At 41.9% G+C, this 23,091-nt stretch overlaps 1 protein-coding gene across 4 annotated transcripts in view; it reads right to left on the bottom strand.

The window, feature by feature from the left end:
- Positions 1-22,824, bottom strand: part of YLPM1 (YLP motif containing 1) — an 82,027-nt gene extending 59,203 nt beyond the window's left edge. For 3 of the 4 annotated variants that reach the window (XM_061611743.1, XM_061611744.1, XM_061611745.1), the window contains exons 1-2: positions 21,592-22,824; positions 9,269-9,508 (exon numbers count right to left, since the gene is read on the bottom strand). In XM_061611743.1, the coding sequence (XP_061467727.1) occupies positions 9,269-9,508; positions 21,592-22,641 (1,290 nt within the window). In that variant the 5' untranslated portion in view covers positions 22,642-22,824. The remainder of the gene's footprint in view (positions 1-9,268; positions 9,509-21,591) is intronic. The other variant, XM_061611746.1, reaches the window with a different exon arrangement.
- Positions 22,825-23,091: the final 267 nt, after the last annotated feature.

Genomic DNA, 23,091 nt, shown 5'->3' with positions numbered 1-23,091 from the left:
AAACTAAAAGGTGAAGTCAAGAGGGTCAAATCACTCCTAAATGCTTGGGAGCTGTTTAAAAGCACAGTATTAAGAACTCAACTGGAGTGTATACTGCAGATCAGGAAAGATACCACCAGGGCCAAGAAGATGCCATCCTTTTTTGCAGCCACATTGCACCGTTGGCTTATATTCACCTTGTGATCAATGACAATTCCAAGATCCTTCTCACATGTCGTATTGCTGAGCCAAGTATCCCCATCTTATAACTGCATTTGGTTTCTCTTTCCTAAGTGTAGAACTTTGCATTTATCCCTGTTGAATTTCATTCTGTTGTTTTCAGCCCAATGCTCCAGCCTATCAAGGTCCCTTTGAATTTTGTTTCTGTCTTCCATGGTATTACCTGCACCCCCCAATTTTGTATCATCTGCAAATTTGATAAGCATGCTCTGTACCTCCTCACCCAAGTCGTTATTAAACATGTTGAAGAGTACTGGGCCCAGGACCGAGCCCTGTGGTACCCCACTCGTTACTTCCGCCCAATTTGAGAAGAAACCATTGATAAGCACTCTTTGAGTACGATTCTGGAGCCAACTGTGGATCCACCTCATAGTTGTTCCATCCAGCCCACATTTAGCTAGCTTGCTAATTAGAATATCATGGGGCACTTTGTCAAAAGCTTTGCTGGAGTCAAGATATATTATGTCCACAGCATTCCCACAGTCTACAAGAGAGGTTACCCGATCAAAAAATGAGATAAGATTAGTTTGGCAGGATTTGTTCTTCATAAATCCATGTTGGCTTCTAGTAATCACTGCATTGTTTTCAAGGTGCTTACAGACTGACATTAGGCTGACAGGTCTGTAGTTCCCCAGTTCCTCCTTTTTGCCCTTTTTGAAGATAGGGACAACATTAGCTCTCCTCCAGTCATCCGGCACTTCACCAGTCTTCCATGATTTTGCAAAGATAATAGAGAGCGGTTCTGAGAGTTCTTCAGCCAGTTCCTTCAATACTCTAGGATGCAGTTTATCAGGCCCTGCCAATTTGAACTCGTTCAAAGTGATTAGGTATTCCTTGATCATTTGTCTAACAATCTCAAGCTCCAATCCTGCCCCTTCCACTTCATGTTTCCCAGGAGGGTCACAGACCTTCTTTTGGGAGAAGACTGAGCCAAAGTAGGAATTGAGCACTTCTGCCTTTTCTTTGTCATCTGTTATCATTTTGCCATCCTCATTGAGTAGCTGTGCCACAATTTCTTTTCTCTGTCTTTTACTATGGATGTACCTGAAGAAAGCTTTTTTGTTGCTTTTAGCATCTCTTGCTCACCTCAGGTCATTCTCAGCTTTAGCCTTCCTGACACCATCCCTGCAATTCCGTGATACCTGCCTGTACTCTTCCTTTGTGGCCTGGCCTTCTTCCCACTTCCTGTATGTGTCCTTCGCGGGGGCCCCCCAGGTCTTCTCTAATCTTTTTGTGAAGCCACAATGGCTTCTCCTGTTGTTTCCCCCCTTTTTTCCTTGTTGGAACTGCTTGCCATTGCGCTTTTAGAATTTCCTTTTTTAGAAACTCCCACTCATCGTGGACTCCTTTTCTCATTAGGGTGGCTTGCCATGGAACCGTACTTACAATTGTTCTGAGTTTATTAAAATCAGCTTTCCTGAAGTCCAGGGTGCGCGTATAGCTACTCTCAGTTTTCACTTCTGTTAAAATCAAGAATTCAAGTATGGTGTGGTCACTTTCCCCCAGAGTTCCCGTAACTGCCACTTCATCCACCAAATCATCTCTATTGGTTAGAATCAAGTCCAGGATAGCTGATCCTCTGGTTGCTTCTTCTACTTTCTGTAGGAGAAAATTATCTCCAACACAAGTCAGAAATTTCTTGGAGGGGCCGCATTTGGCAGAATTTGTCTCCCAACAGATATCAGGATAATTGAAGTCCCCCATTACTACTACATCATGCCTCCTTGAAACAGCAGCAAATTGCTTTTCAAAAGTTACATTCTCGTCTTCTCCTTGATTGGGTGGTCAGTAGTAAACTCCAAGCACCACATTCCTTTTACAGTAGGGCCCCACATTTTGGCGGCCTGCTTTTCAGTGTCCCACTAATACAGCAGCTTTCAATTAGAGTAAGACCCCACTCATACGGTGCTTGTTCTGCTTTTATGGAGTTTTCGGGCATCGGGCACCATTCTATTGAATGAGTTCTGCTTTTCGGCGGCTTTCCCTTTTAGGCGGGGGTCTGGAACACAACCCACGGTATGCGTGGGGCCCTACTGTATTACTTGCCCCATTAATTCTAATTCAGATACTCTCGGTGGAACTATCAAGCTCATCTTCCTGTATTTCTGTGCAGGGATATATATTTTTAACATACAGTGTGACTTCACCTCCCTTTTTATTCCTTCTGTTCTTTTTGAACAAGTTATTTCAATTGCTGTATTCCAGTCATGGGAGTCATCCCACCAAGTTGATCTTGTACGCCGCCTAGAGTGGCCGCTTATGCGGCCAGATAGGCGGCCTAGAAATAAAATTTATTATTATTATTAAGTTTCAGTTATATCTATCAAGTCGTAACTACCGTCCTGTACTAAGAGTTCATGTTTGTCCTGCTTGTTTCCCATGCTCTGCGCATTAGTATACAGATATCAAAGACCATGTGATTTGTGGCTTGGCTTCCTTACTACATTTTTCTGAGGACTGTTACTGGGCCCTATTACAGCCGATCGCTCTGTTCCCATTACTGTGCACAAGCCTTCATCAGTCGTTACCACCAAGTTTACATCTCCCTCCCCCTTAGGATTCAGTTTAAAGCATTCCTGATGAACTTCTCCATGCTGTGGCCAAACACATTCTTCCCAGTCCTTGTGAGATGCAACCCACCACTTGTCAGCAGTCCATCTTCAAGGAACTATAGTCCATGGTCCCAGAATCCTAATCTCTCACATCTGCACCACCTTCGAAGCCATTCATTCACACGGAGTATTTTTCTTTCCCTTTCTACTCCTCTTCTAAGTACTGGAAGGATGGATGAAAAAACTATCTGGGCCCCAAAGTCCTTGAGTTTCCTTCCCAGAGCTTCAAAGTCTGATGTCATTTCTTCATAGCTCCGTTGGGCAGTATCATTTGTCCCCATATAGATGAGGAGAAAGGGATACCTGTCGGTGGGTTTGATGAGTGATGGCAACCCCTCCATCACATCTCTAATCTGTCCTCCTAGTAGACAGCATACCTGGCGAGTCCACGGAACTTCTTGGCATAGTTGAGTTTCGATCCCACGCAGTAGGGAGTCTCCCACTACTAGTACTCTTTTCTTCTTGTTGTGGCACATGGTTTCATTGCCCCTGCTTGATTGGGCTTCAGCCTCTTGCTCATTGTTGCACGGGGTCTCCTGTAATTCTTCCACCACAGGCTGTCCTCCAGTCTCATCCTTGAGTGACTGAAAGCGGTTCCATAGTTCCACTGGTGAAGGGTGTCTTCTAGCTCTTCTGCTCCAAATTGTCACCCTTTCCCACGGAGTTTCCTCCACTTTGTTGTTCCTCTCCAAAGCAGTCTCCTCTTCTGCTACTACATGCTGTTATTCTTCCACCTCCACTTCTCTTTGCTGCTATTGTTCCAGCGTTCTGCCTAAGAACTCTTCATCTTCTCCTATAGTTCTCAGTGTGGCCACCCGCCGTTCCAGGCCTCTCACTTTTTCTTCCAACAGTGCCATGAGCTTGTACTTGTTGCCAGTGCACGCCATGTTGTTCTCAGGCAAGAAAACCAACATGGCACACACCTTGCAGGTCACAACTACTGGAGTATCCTTCCCGTTCATACTCTCTTCTACTTTTTGTTTCTTTCTAACTACTTGTTTTGGAGTGGCCTGTGCTTTGTCCTGTCCTACTTCAGGGTAAACTTGAGTCCCATTGGTATGCGATGCACTGTACAAGAAGAATTAGCCATTTTTAATTTTTTTTAAGGACCTCCTCCTTGACCTCCCCGTTGAACTCCTTTGTCAAACTCCTGTTTGCTCGTTCTCTGAAAGCTGGCTTGCTTGTATCTCCTCTCATGTGGACCAGCTGAGATAGCTCAGCTTTAAGATGTTAAGTCGAGAGGGAAGGGGGGAAGTGCATGGGTCCAAAACGCATCCTCAGCTTAGTAAATCATAGATTATTAAAATGAGATTGTTATATCTGAACCAGCCCTTGGAGATTGTAAAGCAACCCCTAATAAAAGCAGCTCAATTAACCACTGTTTAAGGCTTCTTGGCAATGTATAAAGTGTTGAACACAAATGAAAACTGACATAATGGACTATAATCCAACTAACTACAACGCTGAAAACTATTAGTCCATGAGGCAGGACCAAAAGTTTTACATATGTGACAAATTTAGCATGGCAGCTCCATGCCAATCATATCCAATATATATAGAAATGAATAAGGAACTGGGGGTGTGCACCACACCATAAGCTTTTGGCCAGGCCAAAAGACACCACTGCAATACATCTGACCCAGAAGAATAGCAATTACATTACAAGTAGGAAAATTACAATAAAAATAGCTGAAACAAACAACTAGGATAAGTATGTACAATTAACCTATAGTTAGCATACTAACAAACTTGTATTGTTTCGCTTAACTAAATACTCATGCCAAATATAAACTTGGGTAAGCAGAAACCTATACCAGTTAGCATATGAAGTGCATGAGAGAATCTGATCCAGTGCAAGGATTCCCTGAACTCAGAGGTCTTCAGTAGGACTTGTTGCCTAAAAGGTGGTAAGCCAAATGCTGATTCTAAGGAAGACCAAGGATGAGGGCAAAAAATGCTGCCTGAATTATCTTGGCTCCATATGAACATGGACCCAGATTTAGGTTGCAATCCTATGTACACTTGCCTGGGAGTAAGCCCCACTGAAAACGATGGGATTAGCTTCTGAGTACAACTGTTTAAGATTAGGCAGTTAAATTAGTTGCATTTAAGTCCCATTGATTTCAATGTAACCTAACTGAAGTCTAAGTTTGACTAAATTAGTCTGGATCCAACCCCATATTATTTATGTTCCAGATACTAAATGAATGTGATTGTGTTATAAGAATTTTCGTCTATTGCTTTCAGAGTCTTGGGACTATAAATTGAGACATAAGTATTCTAAAGAAATGATGAACTGGCAGTGGACTAGAAGTTTAGGATGACTGGGAATATCTAATTCTCCCAGGATATCCAAATTATTACCTACATCACCTTAGGAACGTGCAATTTTTTACTTGTGGCTGATGAATTAGTTTACTCAGTGATGAGCTCAGGGATTTCTGTTCCTAACACCTGTCCCTGAAAGGAGTACATCATTATAAATCTTACCAATGAAACCCAAACATTACAGATAACAAAACATTCTTGCTGGCAGCTTTAGGGAAAAATCCTAAATACAGTGTATGCTTCATATCAAGCACAGAAAGATACTGTATCTTTGCTTTGTTTTTACAGTATTTTGTTTTATTGTACTTGCATGTTTTGTTGTACAGTGCCTTGATATTTTATATAGGGGCCAACTATATTTTTATAAAAATAAATACATAACATAACTGGCCTATCTGAAACCTGGTGGCAACGTATGAAATCTGCAGAATGGAGGTGGTGTTGCTCTGTGTGTCAATAGGGTACAAATCCAAACACCAGAAATTATAGAAAAAGAAACTTATGGGTAGAGCACACCACCAGGCCAAAAGAGTAAGTATAATACTGAGAACATACTGGCCAGATTCACCTATATTAAAACCCAGTTTAAAATTAACTATGATTTAACACAAACAGTGTGCTGGTGCATGCTGATCAAAAATCTCCAGTTTGCCCCTCCTCCACTGCCAACTTTATCACACCAGGTAAGAAACAAACCAGAAGCTGGCTTGCATTACATGTAAATCATTGCTTGTGGTTTGTTCCTCTCCAAACAAACTGGGAGAAACAAATCATGAGTACTGGTTCATATGCAGTGCAGAGCCAGCCTCTGGCTTATATCCTCCCTGGAACAACAGTCAGAAGTAGGGAATGAACAAAGTAAAGACAGCATGCACTAGCATACTTCTTGTTTGTGTTAAACCATAGTTAGTTTTTATCCTAAACTAACTAGGTACAGGCCATGACAGAGTCACAATTTCTAGATATAAAGAGTTGGATCCTAAGGTGCCCTTCTGTGAATGGACCGACTTTTGATACAGCTGAGGTTCCAGTTAACAGAAATGGAGGCAGTTTTCACCAATTCCTCTTCCTCCCTGCAACTCCTCCATGTGCACCATGTATCACGCTGTTCCAGAGGATCCTCTAACCATCCAGAACAGATTAGATGGGGCAGGGGAGATACTCACAAGGATCTTGGGATCCAGCCTAATACATTGGGACTTGGAACAGTTAGCTATGAAAACAGTAAGATGAGAAATGACTCCTGAGTGGTACCTAAGTGATGCCTGGGATCTGGCACAAGATTGTAAAACTGCTGGAAACACTGACTATACTATTGTCAAAAGTGACAACAAAACCAACACATATTTAATTCAAAAAGGAAGATCTGTTTAAAAAAAAGGGGGGGATTCTTACTAAACTGAAAATGACACAAACTCTGGCAAACTGAATGCAAATTGACAATAAGACAAGCAAAGAAAGAATCCGAGAAACAAACTGCTGAAGTTACTAAAATTAACAGTATACATAAATGAGACCTGCAACAAAATGTTGCAATGTGGAGTGCTCTGTTCAAAATTCCTGCCTGCCAGCCAGCCATAAGCTCTTCAAGGATACTCTGTTCCTCTCCTTTTTAATTTTTTTCCAGTGTGGTATAGTGGTTAGAGTGTGGACTACTACCTGGGAGACCAGGGTTTGAATCACCACACAGCCATAAAGCTCATTGGGTGACCTTGGAGGAAGGCAATGGTAAACCACCTCTGAATACTGTTTACCATGAAAAAAACCCTATTCATAGGGTCACCATAAGTCAGGATTGACTTGAAGGCAGTCCATTTCCATTTCAAAGGACACGGTCAACATTCTGTGACCACTGAACACGGTCAATCTTCATTGGACTGTTTTGAGGAAGTCCACCCCCCCGTGTTCTTTTTCCTAAAGGTTTTTTTTCTACCTCTGCCATCTTTGGATTCTCCTGAGTATGACGATACATCCATTTTAGTTCTCAGGGAACCCATTTTGACTCTAATCCTCTCAACACTCACCAGCTGAGATTGTTATGCAAGAAAGTGATTTATTTAAATATATCAGAAGCAGGAAACCAGCCAATGGAAGTAGTATAACCTTTAAGATCACAAAGGGAAACTACAAAAAAGCTAGATGAATTATTTGTAACAGTCTTCACTGCAGATCTTGGTGAGATACTCACACTGTTTTCTGAGTGTGCATCTGAACAACCACTGAGTCATAAAGTACAATATTTTAGAATTCTGAAAACGCAACGATACTAAAGGCAGAAGGCATTGAAGAAAGAATAAAAGAACTCAAATGCAAAATTGTTGGTCAGTTAACTAAATATTTAACAGTATTAAAGTCAACTTTGTTGTCAAAGAACAAAGTAGCATCAGTTTTTATATAAAGTTACAGAGGGCATCCAGAGGTTAGAGACCTGCCAGCTCAACTTCACTTCCATATACAATGGAGAAAAGCATTATTAAGTTAAGAATAGCCAAATAAGACAAACAAGTCTTACTGAAGGAAGGTAAGCATTGCTTCAGCAAAGAGAAATCTTAACTTTCTACTTTTCTTTTCAGTATCAAAAACATGTAGATAAGGGTAACATGGTACATATTACATACTTGGACTTCTAAAAAGCCTTTGACACAGTCATTTACCAAAGGCGCCCAAGAAATCTATCGTCATGGTATAAGAGGACAGGCCCTCTTACAGATTAGAAGTGGGATAAAAAATACGAAGAAGGAGGTTTTAGTGATAAAATGGACAAACAGGAACATAGGAAGCTGTTTACACTGCACAAGACCATTGGCCCAACTATCTCAGTTCTGGTATGCTGACTGGCAGTAAACGTCTGGACAGGAGTGTTTCTCAGCCCAACCTAGAAATATCAGGGATTGAACCTGGGACCTTGTGCATGCAAAACATTTGCCCTATTACTGAGTTACAGTCTTCACAATAGAGACATACAACCTGTGTGGTCCCAGAAGGGTGTCTATAGGGACTTGTTGGGTAATATTATTAGTAAATCATCCGCTATCAGGATTGAGCACTGAGGGAGTCATGTCTGTAGATGACACCTAATTATTCACGATTGTGATATCCCAAGTAGCTGTGAAAAGCTTTAAAAGGTCTCTCTAAAACAGTAAATAAGAATCAGAATACAAGTATATGATATCCCATGCAAGTGCAATGTGATGTGCTGGTGAAAATCACTGACTTATATAACTTTTAAAAGGAGTAGACAAGTGCATGGAGAATAAACCTATGAATGGCTATATCTTGACAATTAAACAATCTCCATGATACAGAGGCATTATCTTTCTCTGGGTATGAGATGCTGTGTGTGCGTGCGTGCGCACATGCAGAAAATGATACAGAGTGCCTATCACCAGCATTACCTGCTTGAGAAATCTGGCTGATCCATATTGGAAATAAAACACTAGATTTATCTTGATCTGATCCAGCAAAGCAAGCCATATGATCTTTATGCTAAGTCCTAATATATGGAGCCGTTTTTGTTTTACAGTGTTACAAAAATGTAGTGTGACTTGTTCCAGATCCCAAAGTTAATGCATAAGTGCAAAGAATTATACTGTGTAATGTGTTATTATCTTTGGGTTTTTCCAATCTCAAGCTCTGAATGGCAATACCAACAATGAGACTTTCTACTCCGCATACAAATATCCCTCAATGCACACAGCATCTCCACACAATGACATCACTTCACATGACAAGAGTGCTAAACACACTGATCTCAAAGTCAAAATGGCCAGTCTGCTCATACTCATTTCTGATTTCTTTAGATTTAATTCTCAACCTATGCTGAAGATGCAAAGCAGATTTATACACTTGCCATGAAATGAATACAAGGCAAATTCATCATTTTTTTTTTAAAAAAGTCATCAACCCAAGGACTGAAGCTTTTCAAGCCTGGATTAAAACACTATAAACCTCAACTGATTAGTAAATAGTTCTCATTAATCATCCTTATGTTCTAAGACTATTACGCCAGAGTTACAGGTTTTTCAACCAGCCCTTCCATTTATAACAGATAACTGGAACAGGCAAAAGAATGAACATCACACATGGTGACATCTCTGTGCACAGCATACCTTGGGCTCAACAGATGACAAAGGAAGGTCATCACCTTTGGGCTGTGGTAATAGGGGTTCAGAAAGCAAAAGGGGTACAGAAAGCGCAGCAGAAATGGGTATTTCCCTTTCTTCTTGCCTCTGCTCAGGAGCATCATTTACCACTCCTAGAACTGGTGGCAGCTGCTCTCCCAGAGCATATGCTTTTGCTCTTTGCTGCAGAGTAAGCAGATGCTGTTGATACCAATACTGCTGCTGTTCCTATAACAAAAAAGATGAGAAGTATAGTAGTATCTAGGCTTAATAGACAAATCATATCCTGGGGGGGGGGAAAGCTATATTAATAATTGAAAAATGGAGAATGAACCCAGTTTTTAAAGGACATTTGTACCTACTTCTGAAAAAGCCTAGAGTTGTGGTCCAACACTGCAGTTCTGTTTGCACAACAGACTTCTGTGTACAGGGCTGTGGAGTCGGAAGTAATTTTGGGTGGAGTCAGAGTCGGAGTCGGTAGAAATGTACTGACTCCGACTCCAGCTTCAAAGTAAATTTTGATTGACAAATTTTAAAAAATATAAATTCACAATGTCAGAGAAGCTTCCCATGAAGTCAGCTGTATTTTTGAGCATTTCACCATAACTCAAGATGTAAAACATTTTGTGTGTCAGTGTATGACACAGGACCCAGATGAAGACAAATGCTGTGATGCCAAGTTCAGCGCATATTCAGGCAGCAATAAAAATGCTCCTACAAAAGTTTCCAATTTAAAAAGACATTTACAGCGCTTTCAAGGGCTGTGGAGTCGGAGATGTGGAATCAGAGTCGGAAGCAATTTTGGGTGGAGTCAGAGTCGGACAGTAGAAAAATAGAGGAGTCGGAGTCAAAGGTACAGACTCCACAGCCCTGTCTGTGTACGCAACAGAATTTCCCTTTCTTCTTCCACTGCCTGCAACCCTCTGTATATCCTTAAAGCCTGCTCCAAAGGGTTGGGGGACCCTCTGGAGCAGATTTGGGAGATATGGGGGGGAACAATGGGAAGTCCCACTGTGTGACAGGACATCTGCTGGCACAGCCCTGGATACAACCCCTAGGGTGGTATTCAGTGCCAGTCCTACTCAGAGGAGACCCACTGCAGTTAATAAATATGACTAACTTTGGCTCATTAATTTCAATGGGTTTACTCAGAGTAGGACTTAAAGGAATACAACCCCTAGTTGCTACAGCTATTTCTTTGCAGTACACTTCAAAAGACCCAGTGAAAATACAGGTCTTTTGAAAATGGAAATGGACTGTCTTCAAGTCGATCCCGACTTCTGACAACCCTATGAGGAGGGTGTTCATGGTAAGCAGTATTCAGAGGGGGTTTACCATTGCCTGCCTCTGAGGCTAGTCCTCCCCAGCTGCCTAGGGCCTGCTCAGCTTGCCACAGCTGCACAAGCCAGCCCCTTCCTTGTCCACAACTGCCAGCTGGGGGGCAACTGGGCTCCTTGGGACTATGCAGCTTGCCCACGGCTGCACAGGTGGCAGGGCACATAACCCCTGAGCCACTCACTGTGGGGGTGATCTTTAGCTGGCCCTTAACACCCAGGAGACACAAGCGGGGATTTGAACTCACAGACTCTGGACTCCCAGCCAGGCTCTCCTCCCCACTGTGCTATACTAGCTGTACAGGCCTTATAGGACTTTAATTATGGAACAGGTTCTTAATTGATGGCCTTTGATCTGTAGATATTCATAATCTTTTGATTATTTTTGCTTACTGTCTTATTGTCCACGTTTTGTTTTCTTTTACTTCATTTCATTACAACTGATTCTATTTTTTTATTTGATTACAAGCTGGTCTAAGGAACAGTATTGGCTGAAAGGCAGGGTAAAAATATTGTAAACAAATGGACACATATTATTTATTAAATTTCTATCCCAACCTTCCTTCCAGCCCAGGGCAGCAAGCAAGGACAAAACACTAAAAACATCTTAAAAACACATTAAAAAAAAAACTTTAAAAATATCTTAAAAGGCAATTCCAAAACAGATGCAGACTGGGATAAGGTCTCTATTTATAAGGCTTGTTGAAAGAGGAAGGTCTTCCATAGGTGCCGAAAAGATAACGCAGATGGTGATGGTGTAATATTTAAGGGGAGAGAATTCCAAAGGGTAGGTGCCACAACACTCAAGGTCCACTTCCTATGCTATGCAGAACAGACCTCCTGATAAGATGGTATCTGTCAAGAATGGCTACGGTTGTCCAAAGTAAAATGGTTCAACCACAGAGAATTGTGGGAAATAATTCGGGTGGATCTCTGGGATGCTCTGTGCTGGGAAAAAGTTAGGGTGTCTCATACCAACCAGCTACAGATTGTTATTCTAACAGGGAGGCAGCTGAAGCTTATCTACGCAGCCTGGTACCAAGGTCAGGAGGTCTGAGCTGCTGTAAATTAGTAGCCCTGCCCTTGCTATGAACTTTCTATGCTATTCCAGCATCCAGAGGTGCCAGGATTAGCTAATTGGCCCTCTTGCTGTTGCCAGGCAAATCCCCATAAAAGAGGGGTGATTCTTTCATTAATTGTCCTCTTCATTCCCTATTCTACCTTGGCTTACCTATGTGATGCCAATGATATATTGAGGTGAAGGGGGACCAGCTCTTCTATTTTTTGTGAGTATTAGCTTAGGCTAGGAAGCATTGTTATGTTTTGTCTGTGTGAATCTCTCACTGTATTTTACATGGAGGTTGACCATGCCTAACCCGGTTTAAGGGTGTCTTGAGCTTGAAGGAATTTGTATGCTGCTTTCTTTTATATGCACTTTTAACATATTTAATGGGACTGCCTTAGAGGTGTGAAATTTCTGGAAATTTTGAAGCCTTGGAAAAAAACCTGTTTTTTCAAGAAAAAAAAGGAAATTTTCAGAAAAATGGGAAAAATACAATATTAGCACTTTTTACAGATTGAAAGTCACTTTGTTACTTCAGGAACATAAAGTGTAATTATGTACAAGTTGGTCTGGCATAAAATTATCACATTTGGTATATTAAAAGTACATTTATTGACACAATTATTACAAATTGAATTTACTTTTAATTTTTTTTTTACTTTTCTTTGTAACAAATGGAGCTACAAGCTCTTGAACCCTGAACTGTAAGGAACCTCTTTCATTTTGCCAGTTTATGAGGAGCAAGCAAAAAACAATTAAAAAAAAAGAAACCATCAACATTAATAACAAAGAAAATTATTTATATCTCTGCTAGTCAAGCAGACATAAAGCACCCATTCCTATAAAAAGAACTGAGAAAAAGGGGGGGACCAAGATTCAATGAAACATTTTATTCATCATGGTAAAATAAAACATTCCATAATCCAGTTTTTCTTCATTTTTTTCCAATTTTTCAAAAAAAAAACCCAAAAATGGCTTTGGGAATTTCTGGGCCTTCACATCTCTACACTGCCTTCAAGTTGATTTCGTCTTATGAATAGGGGTTTCATGACAAGCGGTATTCAGAGGTGGTTTACCACTGCCTTCCTCTGAGGCTTAGAGGCAGTGTCTGGTCCAAGGTCACCCAATGAGCTTCATGGTTGTGTGGGGGTTCGAACCCTGGTCTCCCAGGTCACAGTCCAACACTGTAACCACTACACCACACTGGCTCTCTTAATATATTTAATAAACTACCTTGTATTACTGGTGTGTGGGGCTTTGGCTCTGAATCCAGCACCTTGACCACAATGCTACTGACTACTGTTTTGGGGTTTGGTTAGAGGCTCCAGGGCAGTGAGTGTAACCATAGCTCTTGGGAATCTCCGCCAGTCAATTGGTGCTCTGGGTGTCCCGTTACTCAGAATAGGAAACCAGGTTAAGGGGTGGTTGCAGTCTACTTACCTTACAGTGTTGGTGCTGGGTGAAAATCAGTCCTGGTAAGAAGAGACATGCCCTGGGGACAATTGCCCAGGGGTGAGGGGGTTGGACCCAGGGAGAAATCTTGGCAGTATCTGCAGGAGGCCATTACCAGCAGAGTTCAGTGATCAACTGGGTATATAAGGGGTAAGATGATCTTTCAGATATCCTTGTCCCAAGCTATATAGGGCTTTGTACACCAAAACCAGTATAGTAGAGCCTCGCTTATATTGCGGGTTCCGTTCCGGACCCCTGCCGTAAAGCGGAAATCGCCATAAAGCGGAACCCCATTGATTTTAATGTGGCGCGTTGCGCGAAAATGATACGAAGTGCCGCAAAAGCGGCTTTAAAAGAGGGGAGGAAAGCCGCTGCATTAGCGGAACGCCGGGAAGTGGGGCCCTACTGTACCTTGAACTTGGTCCAGCAGTTAATAGGCAGCAAGTGCAATCCTTTCAGCAGCAGGATAACATGTTGGTGATATTCTGCTCCAGTGATCAGTCATGCTACCACATTTTGCACCAGCTGCAGTTTCCGGACCGACCTTAAGGGCAGCCACACATAATTAACAATAATTTGGGATTTCTAGTTTTAAAATTATTGTAGTATTTTGATTTATACTGTTTTATCTATGCTGTACACTGCTTCAGGTACCACTTTATTTGGCAGAGGATGTGGTATATAAATTTGAAATGTTAATTTAATAAATGCAGCCCATATTCTCCTGATAGACAAATATACAGTAATATACTGAGCACAGAAAACCTCTGCTGTGAACAGGCTTGAAACAATATTATAAACTTGTAGAGAAAATGCTGTGTGAATCAACTCCTTAATTAATTTCATTTCATTTATTTTTTTATGGTCATATAACCGATCAACTTAACTGCTAACAACTGATGAGTAAGAAAATACTGACTTTATTTCTATTCTAAGCATTGATTAATGCTCTTAACGGAATATAAGAAGCTGCCTTTCACAAGTGTTGGTGGCGTGTTTACAGCCTGCTATTTTTATTGTCTAATTAATTTTTAAATGTATTGTAGCTTTTATAATTTTCATATGTTAGCAGCTTTGGTTTCTTTTTGAAGAAAGTGGGGTATAAGTAAGACCAAAAACATATGGTGACATCCAACTAAGCCATATTCAAAGCAGATACAATGAAAGCAATAATCACCTAGCATGATGAACTAATGATGTTCTAGTATAAAACTTAATAGCAGTAATTTTGCAGCCTGCAGGCCAGACATCTTTGTACTACATTCAGCTTCAGATGATAAGAGCTGTGTACTTGTGGCATTACATGTGCCAAACAAGATGGTAATAGGACATTGTTTCCAGGACAAATAACTACTACATCTTTAACAATGTAATCCTACACATGTTTACTCAGATGTAAGCCCCACTGAGTTTAATAGGTCTTATGCAGCTGTGGCAAGCTGAGCAGGCCCTAGCCAGCTGGGGAGCACTAGCCTCACAGGGAGGCAATGGTAGCCCCCTCTGAATACCGCTTACCATGAAAACCCTGTTCATAGGGTAGCCATAAGTCGGGATCGACTTGAAGGCAGTCCATGTCCATTTCATTCTTGGGTAATTGTGAATAAGGAAGTTACACCTCATCTGTACAGCTGATCTTCAAGTCTGACTAACAAAGTCTAAACAGTTGCAAAAAAACACAAACGTTTTAAATAATTAAATTAGTGCTATCTAAACCATCATCTCTTACTGAGAGCCAAAGAAAGAAAACTAAGCAGAGAAAGCTTGTGTTCCATTGTGGAAAATGACATATAAAGGAATAGGTAACAAATAAAAAAAAACCCAGGGGAATAAAAGAAATACTGAAGAAAGGTGAGCAAGGAATATGGAGGGAAGAGTACAAACACATACGAAGGCTGGTAACACAAGATCTATAACATGCAGAACACAATCAGCTACTCAGGGCATGACTAAGCCAACGGGTTTCCTAAAATGTTCCTGCAGATAACTGTAATGAGGGTTACGAACACTTGTAAGGGAGGATGTGCAAGCAGGCAGGGAGCTCCTTAAAACTTCCTGCACTTGCAGCCAGGTTCCCTGCAGCCTTAGAGCTGGAAGGAAAGGAAGAGATCATTTTTAAAGGTTATGCAGTGCATTTAGAAGAGAGTAGTATCTGGTCTCACCCACCAATTTTCTCCTGCAAAGCGCCACCCCCACATTAGCAGTATGATAGGAACACAGAGCTGGGCTGCATCCAATGCTAGCACAAGCAAAGGGAAGCCTTCTGCAAGGGAATTCCACCTGCACTTTCCAAAAAGCCTCTCATCTCACACCTCATAGTGTTGTCAGCCCACCCTACAAGAACAGCTTTTCAGGAGGTACAGATGGTTGCAGTTGGGAGGAGGGGATGTGTATAACTCCCTGCAGGCATTTCCCTTGCATTTGTATGAAAACCTATGTTTCCTATTTAACACGGAATTCCACATTCAGGAGCCAGAGATCAAATACAAGAACTTGCGCACACAGCCACATTCTTGTTTGTAGATCCAATAGACAAGATGCTCAGTAATGAATGTCTCCAGTTTTAAAGACCTCAGTATTAATTGTATCTAAAATTCTTGTGCTCCATGGCTGAACAAAACTGTAATAGTCTAATAAAGAGTCCATTCTATTCTCAAAAATATTTCTGCAAAACTGATTACAGCAAGATGGGCAATGTATGGTCCCTGTAGGCTGTTTGGTATGGTCTGGGATTTTTTGTTCTTCAGTATTTTCTAGCCATTATGACTGCTTATGTAAGTGTAAATGCGACAGAAAAATGTATTCAGTATATCCCACAGTGCTAAGCAAGTTACTCATTCCATCTTCCAATGCTATGAGAATAAAGACTGCACTATTTATTTCTCTCAGTGCCCTGGCCTAGTATTTCCACCCTCTATTCCCTAGACATTATGCTTCTCCAACTCTTCAGATTCTGATTTACACAAGGGGAAAAAATCTTTTCCCAAGAAAAACATGTAGAGGCTACTCTGTGGTTACTACAGCAGGGTTCCGCTTTAAGGCATTCCGCTGATGCGGCGGCTTTCATTTTCAATTTTAAAGGTATTTTTGCTCTTTTGTGACTTTTTGCACCATTTTCGCGTGATGTGGCCCATTACAGTGAATGGGGTTCCGCTTTACGGCGATTTCTGCTTTACGGCGGGGGTCCGGAAAGGAACCTGCCGTATCAGCGGGGCCCGCCTGTATACACAAAATCCAGGCTCACATTTAGGATCAGGAAATTAAAGCACTACACAGCATTCTGCCAATGTCTCTCTTTAGGTATCAGATGATGTACAACAGCTTTCTTTATAGTTTAACACATGTAAATTAACACATGCAAATTAAATTTGAGCCAGAGTTTCCTTTTTTTAAGCTAAATTAAATTTGAGCCCAATATGCATCTGTGCATATGCAGGGTCACTTCACAGAAGGGGGCTGGGCTAGCCAGTGTGACATACCCAATGCATGCTTTGAACATATGAGAGAGTTCATATGAGCTCCCATGAACATTGCTCATAACAGACAATAACATGCCTAAGAAGTTCCGCAAGAATGCACCCCCAAAAGTATTACCTGTACAAACTAGTTTAACACAATTAAAGGCAACAATATCAGGCTTGTTATAATGTACTTAAATGTTTGCCTTAAGGAACAAGTTTTTCCCAGATTCTATAGTAAAAATCACCATCTTGTAGGTCATTTTTATTCTCTCTTAGATTAACCCTTTTGCCCTAGGTCTGTTGTAGCCTAACCTTTCTTCAGTATTCCTGTAGGAATATCACAGGGCACAAATTATGTTTCCTTTCTTTCATAACTACGTCAACACTGGGTGAATACTGACAGCTTAAAACCTAGCTAACGTTGCAAGTTGGCATGCTGCTTAAATACATGCTAAAGTGTGGCAAGATGCAACAATACATACAACCATGGAGGGCTCTGTCTTAATCTCTAGTTGCAGTAGATCCGCCCCAAATTACTGATTAGTTCTGTTGATATGAACACCCATCTTTACATACATTGTTGCAATACTAACTTTTCACCATTTCCTTGTTCTTTAAGGGAAGTAGATGGTGAAGTATTTACCCACAGACTTAAAAGCTTATTCATATTGATAATGACATTGTTTCAACACAATCAATAAAACATTTCTCCTTCTGGAATTACTCTCATTCTCTTGGGCTCAAAATTCAGGTTTTTAAAAAGAAGACTGTAACTCTTAAGCCTTCAAAGTTCTCTGCTGATACCTCTGAAGCCATCTGTTATTTTAGATTATCCATATGTGTATTCTGGTTAATTTTTTTAAACTGTGATTGCGATCTGTGCACATGCCCACATGCACTTATTTCCAATAACATTTATCTATGAAACCGGTTAACATGAAAATCCCCTCTTTATTTTTCAATAGAAGACTACAAAACACACAGAAGGTCACTGATATATATTTCCCTCAGTCTCTCAGTATTAACTTATACAATTTAAAGTCTACCCTGTAAGCATTTGAACAAATATTGACTGCAGCAATATTAAAGATGCTCCAGTATAGCCAAAGATGCACATTTCCAATTTCCTGTTCTCAAAATTCCTGTTTTCTGGCTGTGCAACTAAAACAGCCCCAATCTTCTGTGTATTTATGAGAAAGTCCCACTGAGAACAATGGGACTTACAGTGCAACCCTAACCCCAAAATACAACAGTTGGGAGAGGTTAGGATGTTGTGGGTCTCCCCTACTGCCTGGCTGAGATGGCCTACATAAATGACTCTGGCATATCTACTTATACTGGCTGAGGGAAGCTCTGCAGGTGTAAGTAAAGCCAGTAGAAGCCACTGTAAAGGGCAAAAAAAGGGTACCTCGTGCGTGGTGAATGGATGTGTTGGAAGCAGGGAGAAGGATATATAAAATTACAATGCATCCTTTATCTATTCACTGGTCCCGCCCACAGGGCTACTCCACATCCAAAGTAATTAAATCCTGGTCCCATTCATATCTCAGGTTAAGTCATAGTTAGAAACCATTGTTCTATTTGAAAGCCATCCACTGTTCATTTATGATTTTTGGCCTCTTTTCCAAAACCCCAACAATACTATGTAGTGTTTATAAACAATGAATATTAACTTTGTTAACACTAATATTTTGATCCTGCTTTTCAGCTAATAACTGGCTCCCAAAATGGCTCTTAGCCATTAATATCTGGCATAAATAAAAATGAAAATGTACAATGTAACACAATGTTGGGACACATCCCTTTTCCTCGTCTTAGACATAAGCGAGCTTGAACAAATTGCATGGAAAGAGAAAGCAAAATCTGAGCATGCAGAAGTCTGAATCCCTGCTCTAACACACACCAGACACCAAGAATTCATAACTCACACTGAAGCAAAGACTAGGGTAACAACAGTATACATTTTCCATTCTTTCCAGCTTAGAAATATTTTTCTCAACTGTTTCAGGAATAAATTACAGCTCTCAAAAACACTTCCAAGAAAGACATCCGTGAAAAGCTCATGTTCAGTTCTCATTTATTCGCATGTATTTTTGTCAGAAATTATAAAATTAATGGTACACTTCCACAGCTAATTCCTTGTTGTAAATACCACAATAATTATTAGTAGCAGCAACTACCTTCTAGGAAATCATGTAAACCCCATTTTTGATTGTCTGCACGGAACAGTAATAACAGAGCTCACAGTCAAACAGTACATGAGTTAGCGCTGCATGGTATACCACAGAGAGCAATCTCACTACTGTCTATCAAGCTGAGTTATGTTTTCTGAAACTAACTAAACAGGGGAAAAATCATTGATGATATTCCTGAAATGTACATGGGACCCTGAAGAATGAACTGCTCAGGCTACTCCACATCCAAGGTTATTCAACCCTGGTCCTGCTCATATGTTAGGTTAAGTTATAGTTAGAAACAAACTATGGCTAGCTGTGAACAAGCAATGTGCTGGTGCACACTGCACAAATTGTACCCGCCTTGCTCCTAAAGGAAGGAGGAAACAGCCCATGCTTTAAATCAAAAAGAAAAAGAAGCTACAACATAAGCTTCTTGGAAGTCCTATCTCTTAATCTCAAACACATGTGAACTGTCTGTGGTTCTCAGCAGTTCTGCTTAAGTTTGAGACACACTATTTTTTATTATTCCCCGTGTTCTAAGCCTGAGAACTCTTAGCTTGCATCAACCCCTGAAAAATATCCAGATGTGCTGGAAACTGCAAAATAAAAACTTACAGATGCATTAAAGCCAATTTCTGTACCTTTTTCTAAAATGAAAGCATTTTCTTCTAAGAGGTGTGAGCCTCATTTCAGATTGTCACATATGCACAAACAGTCCCTTGCAAAAGTAATCAGACCCCTGACCAATGCTCTTATATTACTGAATTACAAATGGTACATTGGAATTTCATTCTGTATGATATTTTATTTTGCAACACTGAAACTCAAAATCAATTATTATAAGGTGACATTGGTTTTATGTTGGGAAATGTTTATAAGAAACATAAAAAACTGAAACATGTTGCTTGCATAAGTGTTCAACCCCCCCCCCCACATTAATATTTGATAGAGCCACCTTTCGCTGCAATAACAGCTTTAAGTCTTTTGGGGTAGGTATATACCAGCTTTGCACACAGTGTTGGAGGGATTTTGGCCCATTTATCTTGGCAGATTCACTCCAGGTCGTTCAGGTTGGTTGATCGTCGCTTGTGCATTGCAATTTTCAAAGGGCGCCACAGATTCTCAATGGGATTGAGATCAGGACTTTGACTGCGCCACTGTAGGACATTCACCTTTTTGTTCTTGAGCCACTCCAATGTTGCTTTGGCCTTGTGCTTGGGATCACTGTCCTGCTGAAAAGTGAATTTCCTCCCAAGCTTCAGTTTTTTAGTGGTCTGAAGCAGGACCACTTGCAGTATTTCCCTGTATTTTGCTCCATCCATTCTTCCTTCAATTTTAACAAGATGCTTGCCCTCCTGATGAGAAGCATCCCCACAGCATGACGCTCCCACCACCATACTCACTGTTGGTGTGTCATGAAGCATGGGCAATGTTAGGTTTGCACCACACACAGCGCTTTGAGTTTTGGCCAAAAAGCTCTATCTTGGTCTCATCTGACCACAAAACAGTTTCCCACATTGCAGCTGGGACATTCACATGCTTTCTGGCAAACTCCAGAAGTGCTTTCAGATGCTACTTTTTGAGTAACTGCTTCTTTCTTGCCACCCTCCCATACAGGCTACTGTTAAACAGAGCTCTTGATATGGTTGACTGGTGCACCATTACTCCACTCCCAGCCACGAACTCTGTAGCTCCTTCAAAGTGATTGTTGGCCTCTTTCTGGCTCCTCTCACAAGTCTCCTTCTTGTTTGAGTGCTGCATTTTGAGGGGAGGCCTTTTGTTGGCAGCGCTTGGGTGGTGTGATGCAGCTTCCACTTCCTGATTATTGATCCAGCTGTGCTCACTGGGATATCTAAACACTTGGATATTATTTTGTACCCTTCTCCTGATCTATCCATTTGTATTACATTATCTCTCACTTCTGTAGAATGCTCTTTGGTCTTCATTTTCCTTCAGATCCACATGATCCTTCAACTGTGGGGGTTTTATCCTGACAATATGACAGGAGGCCTGTGGTAAGGTAATTGCATCCTCGATAGGGCAATTTCTTTCATCTGTGTAAACTGGGAGCTTCCCCAGCACAGGAGTTGAATACGTATGCAAGCAACATGTTTCAGTTTTTTATGTTTCTTACAAACATTTCCCAACATAAAACCAATTACAATAATTGATTCTGAGTTTCAGTGTTTCAAAATAAAATATCATACAGAACGGAATTACAATGTACCATTTGTAATTCAGTAATATGAGAGCATTGGTCAGGAGCCTGATTACTTTTGCAAGGCACTGTATGTCCATGATGATCAAACATGTGAGTTTCATATTATTTTCTACACACAGAAGCGCTTTTTAGTTTAGGAAAAGCATAATTCATCCTAACATAATAGAAAAGAATGATGATATATAAATGGAAGCAGGAGCAACTAACCTTTTTTGGCACAATGGCATTTACCCTCAGCCAACCCTTCAAGAGTCACATGCTCCTTTTCACTCATCAAATGATCATTCTGGTGAACAGAGAGGGGGCAAACTTCATCCCCATCAGGACACTGGACTTGGCAAAGAGATTTTAATCTCTCGTCTCTTCTCACTCAGCACAATGTCTTCTAGTTTTTTAGTTTTTACAGCTATTAAAATTTGTGAGGTCTTGAGGGACCAAGAACAGGCCCCTAGGTGGGCCATCAGACTCTTTGGATGAATTTTAACCCTGATGCCTCCCATTTACATGATAATATGTCAATTATATCTTACTTCAACTCCCACCTATGCACATCTCATTGTGTCTTTTATCTAGCTATTCAAATCACAATGGATACATCATTCTTACCTGGGGGGTCATTGTGGAGGGGTCTGCATGCTGGGTGCTTTGCTGTCGCTCACATCTGATATCTATGTCTGGACCGCTACCTTGTCTTAACTCCTGAGGTTCAGGAGTGGGCTGAGAAATCTGGGATGAAGTGAAGCGCGATTCAGACTGCGAGCTTGCTGGAGTAATGGGCTGGAGTGGTTGGGAAGCAGATGGCTGGGAAATGGGTTGGTAAGACTGTGGCTGGGACAGGTAAGACTGAGAAACTGTTGAAGGAGGGAATTCCGAAAAGGTCTGTGAAACTGCCTGAGACAACTGCGAATGGGACTTGTAGGATTGTGCTGATGAGTTCTGTGATGGCAGAGAGTGGGACGGGGGCATGTAGGAGTCAGTCTCAAGGGAGGGAGCAGGAGGCATGTAAGATTGGGGAGGCGACTGTGGCGGAGAGGATAGATCCATGTCCATATCCATGCGAGGGCTGGTCGAGGGAACATGGGGCTTCCATTCATTATGAGTCTGGGACGGCTCCGCAACATTCTCTTCTACAGACCGAGGAGGCATCGGGGGATTGTGGAGCAGCGTCTCTCGGGGCAGAGGCGGTGGTGAGGGCTCGCGGTGCTTAAACTGCTTTTGATAGCTGCGCGCGGAGGGCGGCACGGGGGGCACCGGCGGCTGCCAGGAAGTGGGGGCGGCGGGAGTGGCGCTAGGCAGGGGCGGCGGCATACTCGGGGGAGGCCCGCCGGGTGGAGGAGGCCCACCTAACAACACCGACTGCAACTGCTTCTGGTGCATTTGCTGGAGCTGTTGCAGCTGGACCAAGTGCTGCTCCTGCAGACTCAAAAAGCCTGATGTGCCGGCAGCGGCGGCGGCGGCGGCGGGAGCAGCGGCGGGAGTCCCCGAGGAAGCCACATAACTACCCAGAGCCGGAGGCGGCACCACCGGAACCTGCGGGGGCATGGCGGTAGGCAGCACGGCCGGCGGAGGCCCAGGCAATGGTGGCGGCGGCATCATGGTGGGCGGTGGAGGGTAAGCCCCAGGGGCCGCCCCGTACAAACCCCACGCCGGGAACATGGAGCCGGGAAGCGGATCTCAGACGGCGTCGGCTCGACCTAAACACAGGCCGCAACAGCGGCGAACGGCAACGGGGGTGCGTGCTGTCCACAGCGCAGGCGTGGACAGCCCGAGCATAGAGCGCAACTTCCTGTAGCTAGAATGTTTCCGGTTTGGCCTCAGGAACTGACTGAACCGCGCACAAATCTGTTACCTGCTAGACCACCTTGGCCATTGAACTGTAGAGTTAATAAAAAGTGAAACGAGGTGGAAGCTGTAATCCTGTTACAGAGCGTCGGTTTTTAAATTAATATCCATCAAGTGTGGTCCACCCCCAGTATTTCCCAATACTTTATGAAAAAAATTATATAATTATGTAAAAAATAAGGGATACCAACTCAACACCCTTGAAGAATTTGAAATATGAACATAAAAGCCCAGCTACATCAGGCCAAAAGCCCATCTAGTTCA

The sequence above is a fragment of the Rhineura floridana genome, chromosome 2, assembly GCF_030035675.1.
Source record: "Rhineura floridana isolate rRhiFlo1 chromosome 2, rRhiFlo1.hap2, whole genome shotgun sequence".
Classification (NCBI taxonomy): Eukaryota; Metazoa; Chordata; class Lepidosauria; order Squamata; family Rhineuridae; genus Rhineura; species Rhineura floridana.
The sequence above is the reverse complement of the archived record's forward strand: the minus strand, read 5'-3'. Positions and strand labels throughout refer to the sequence as shown.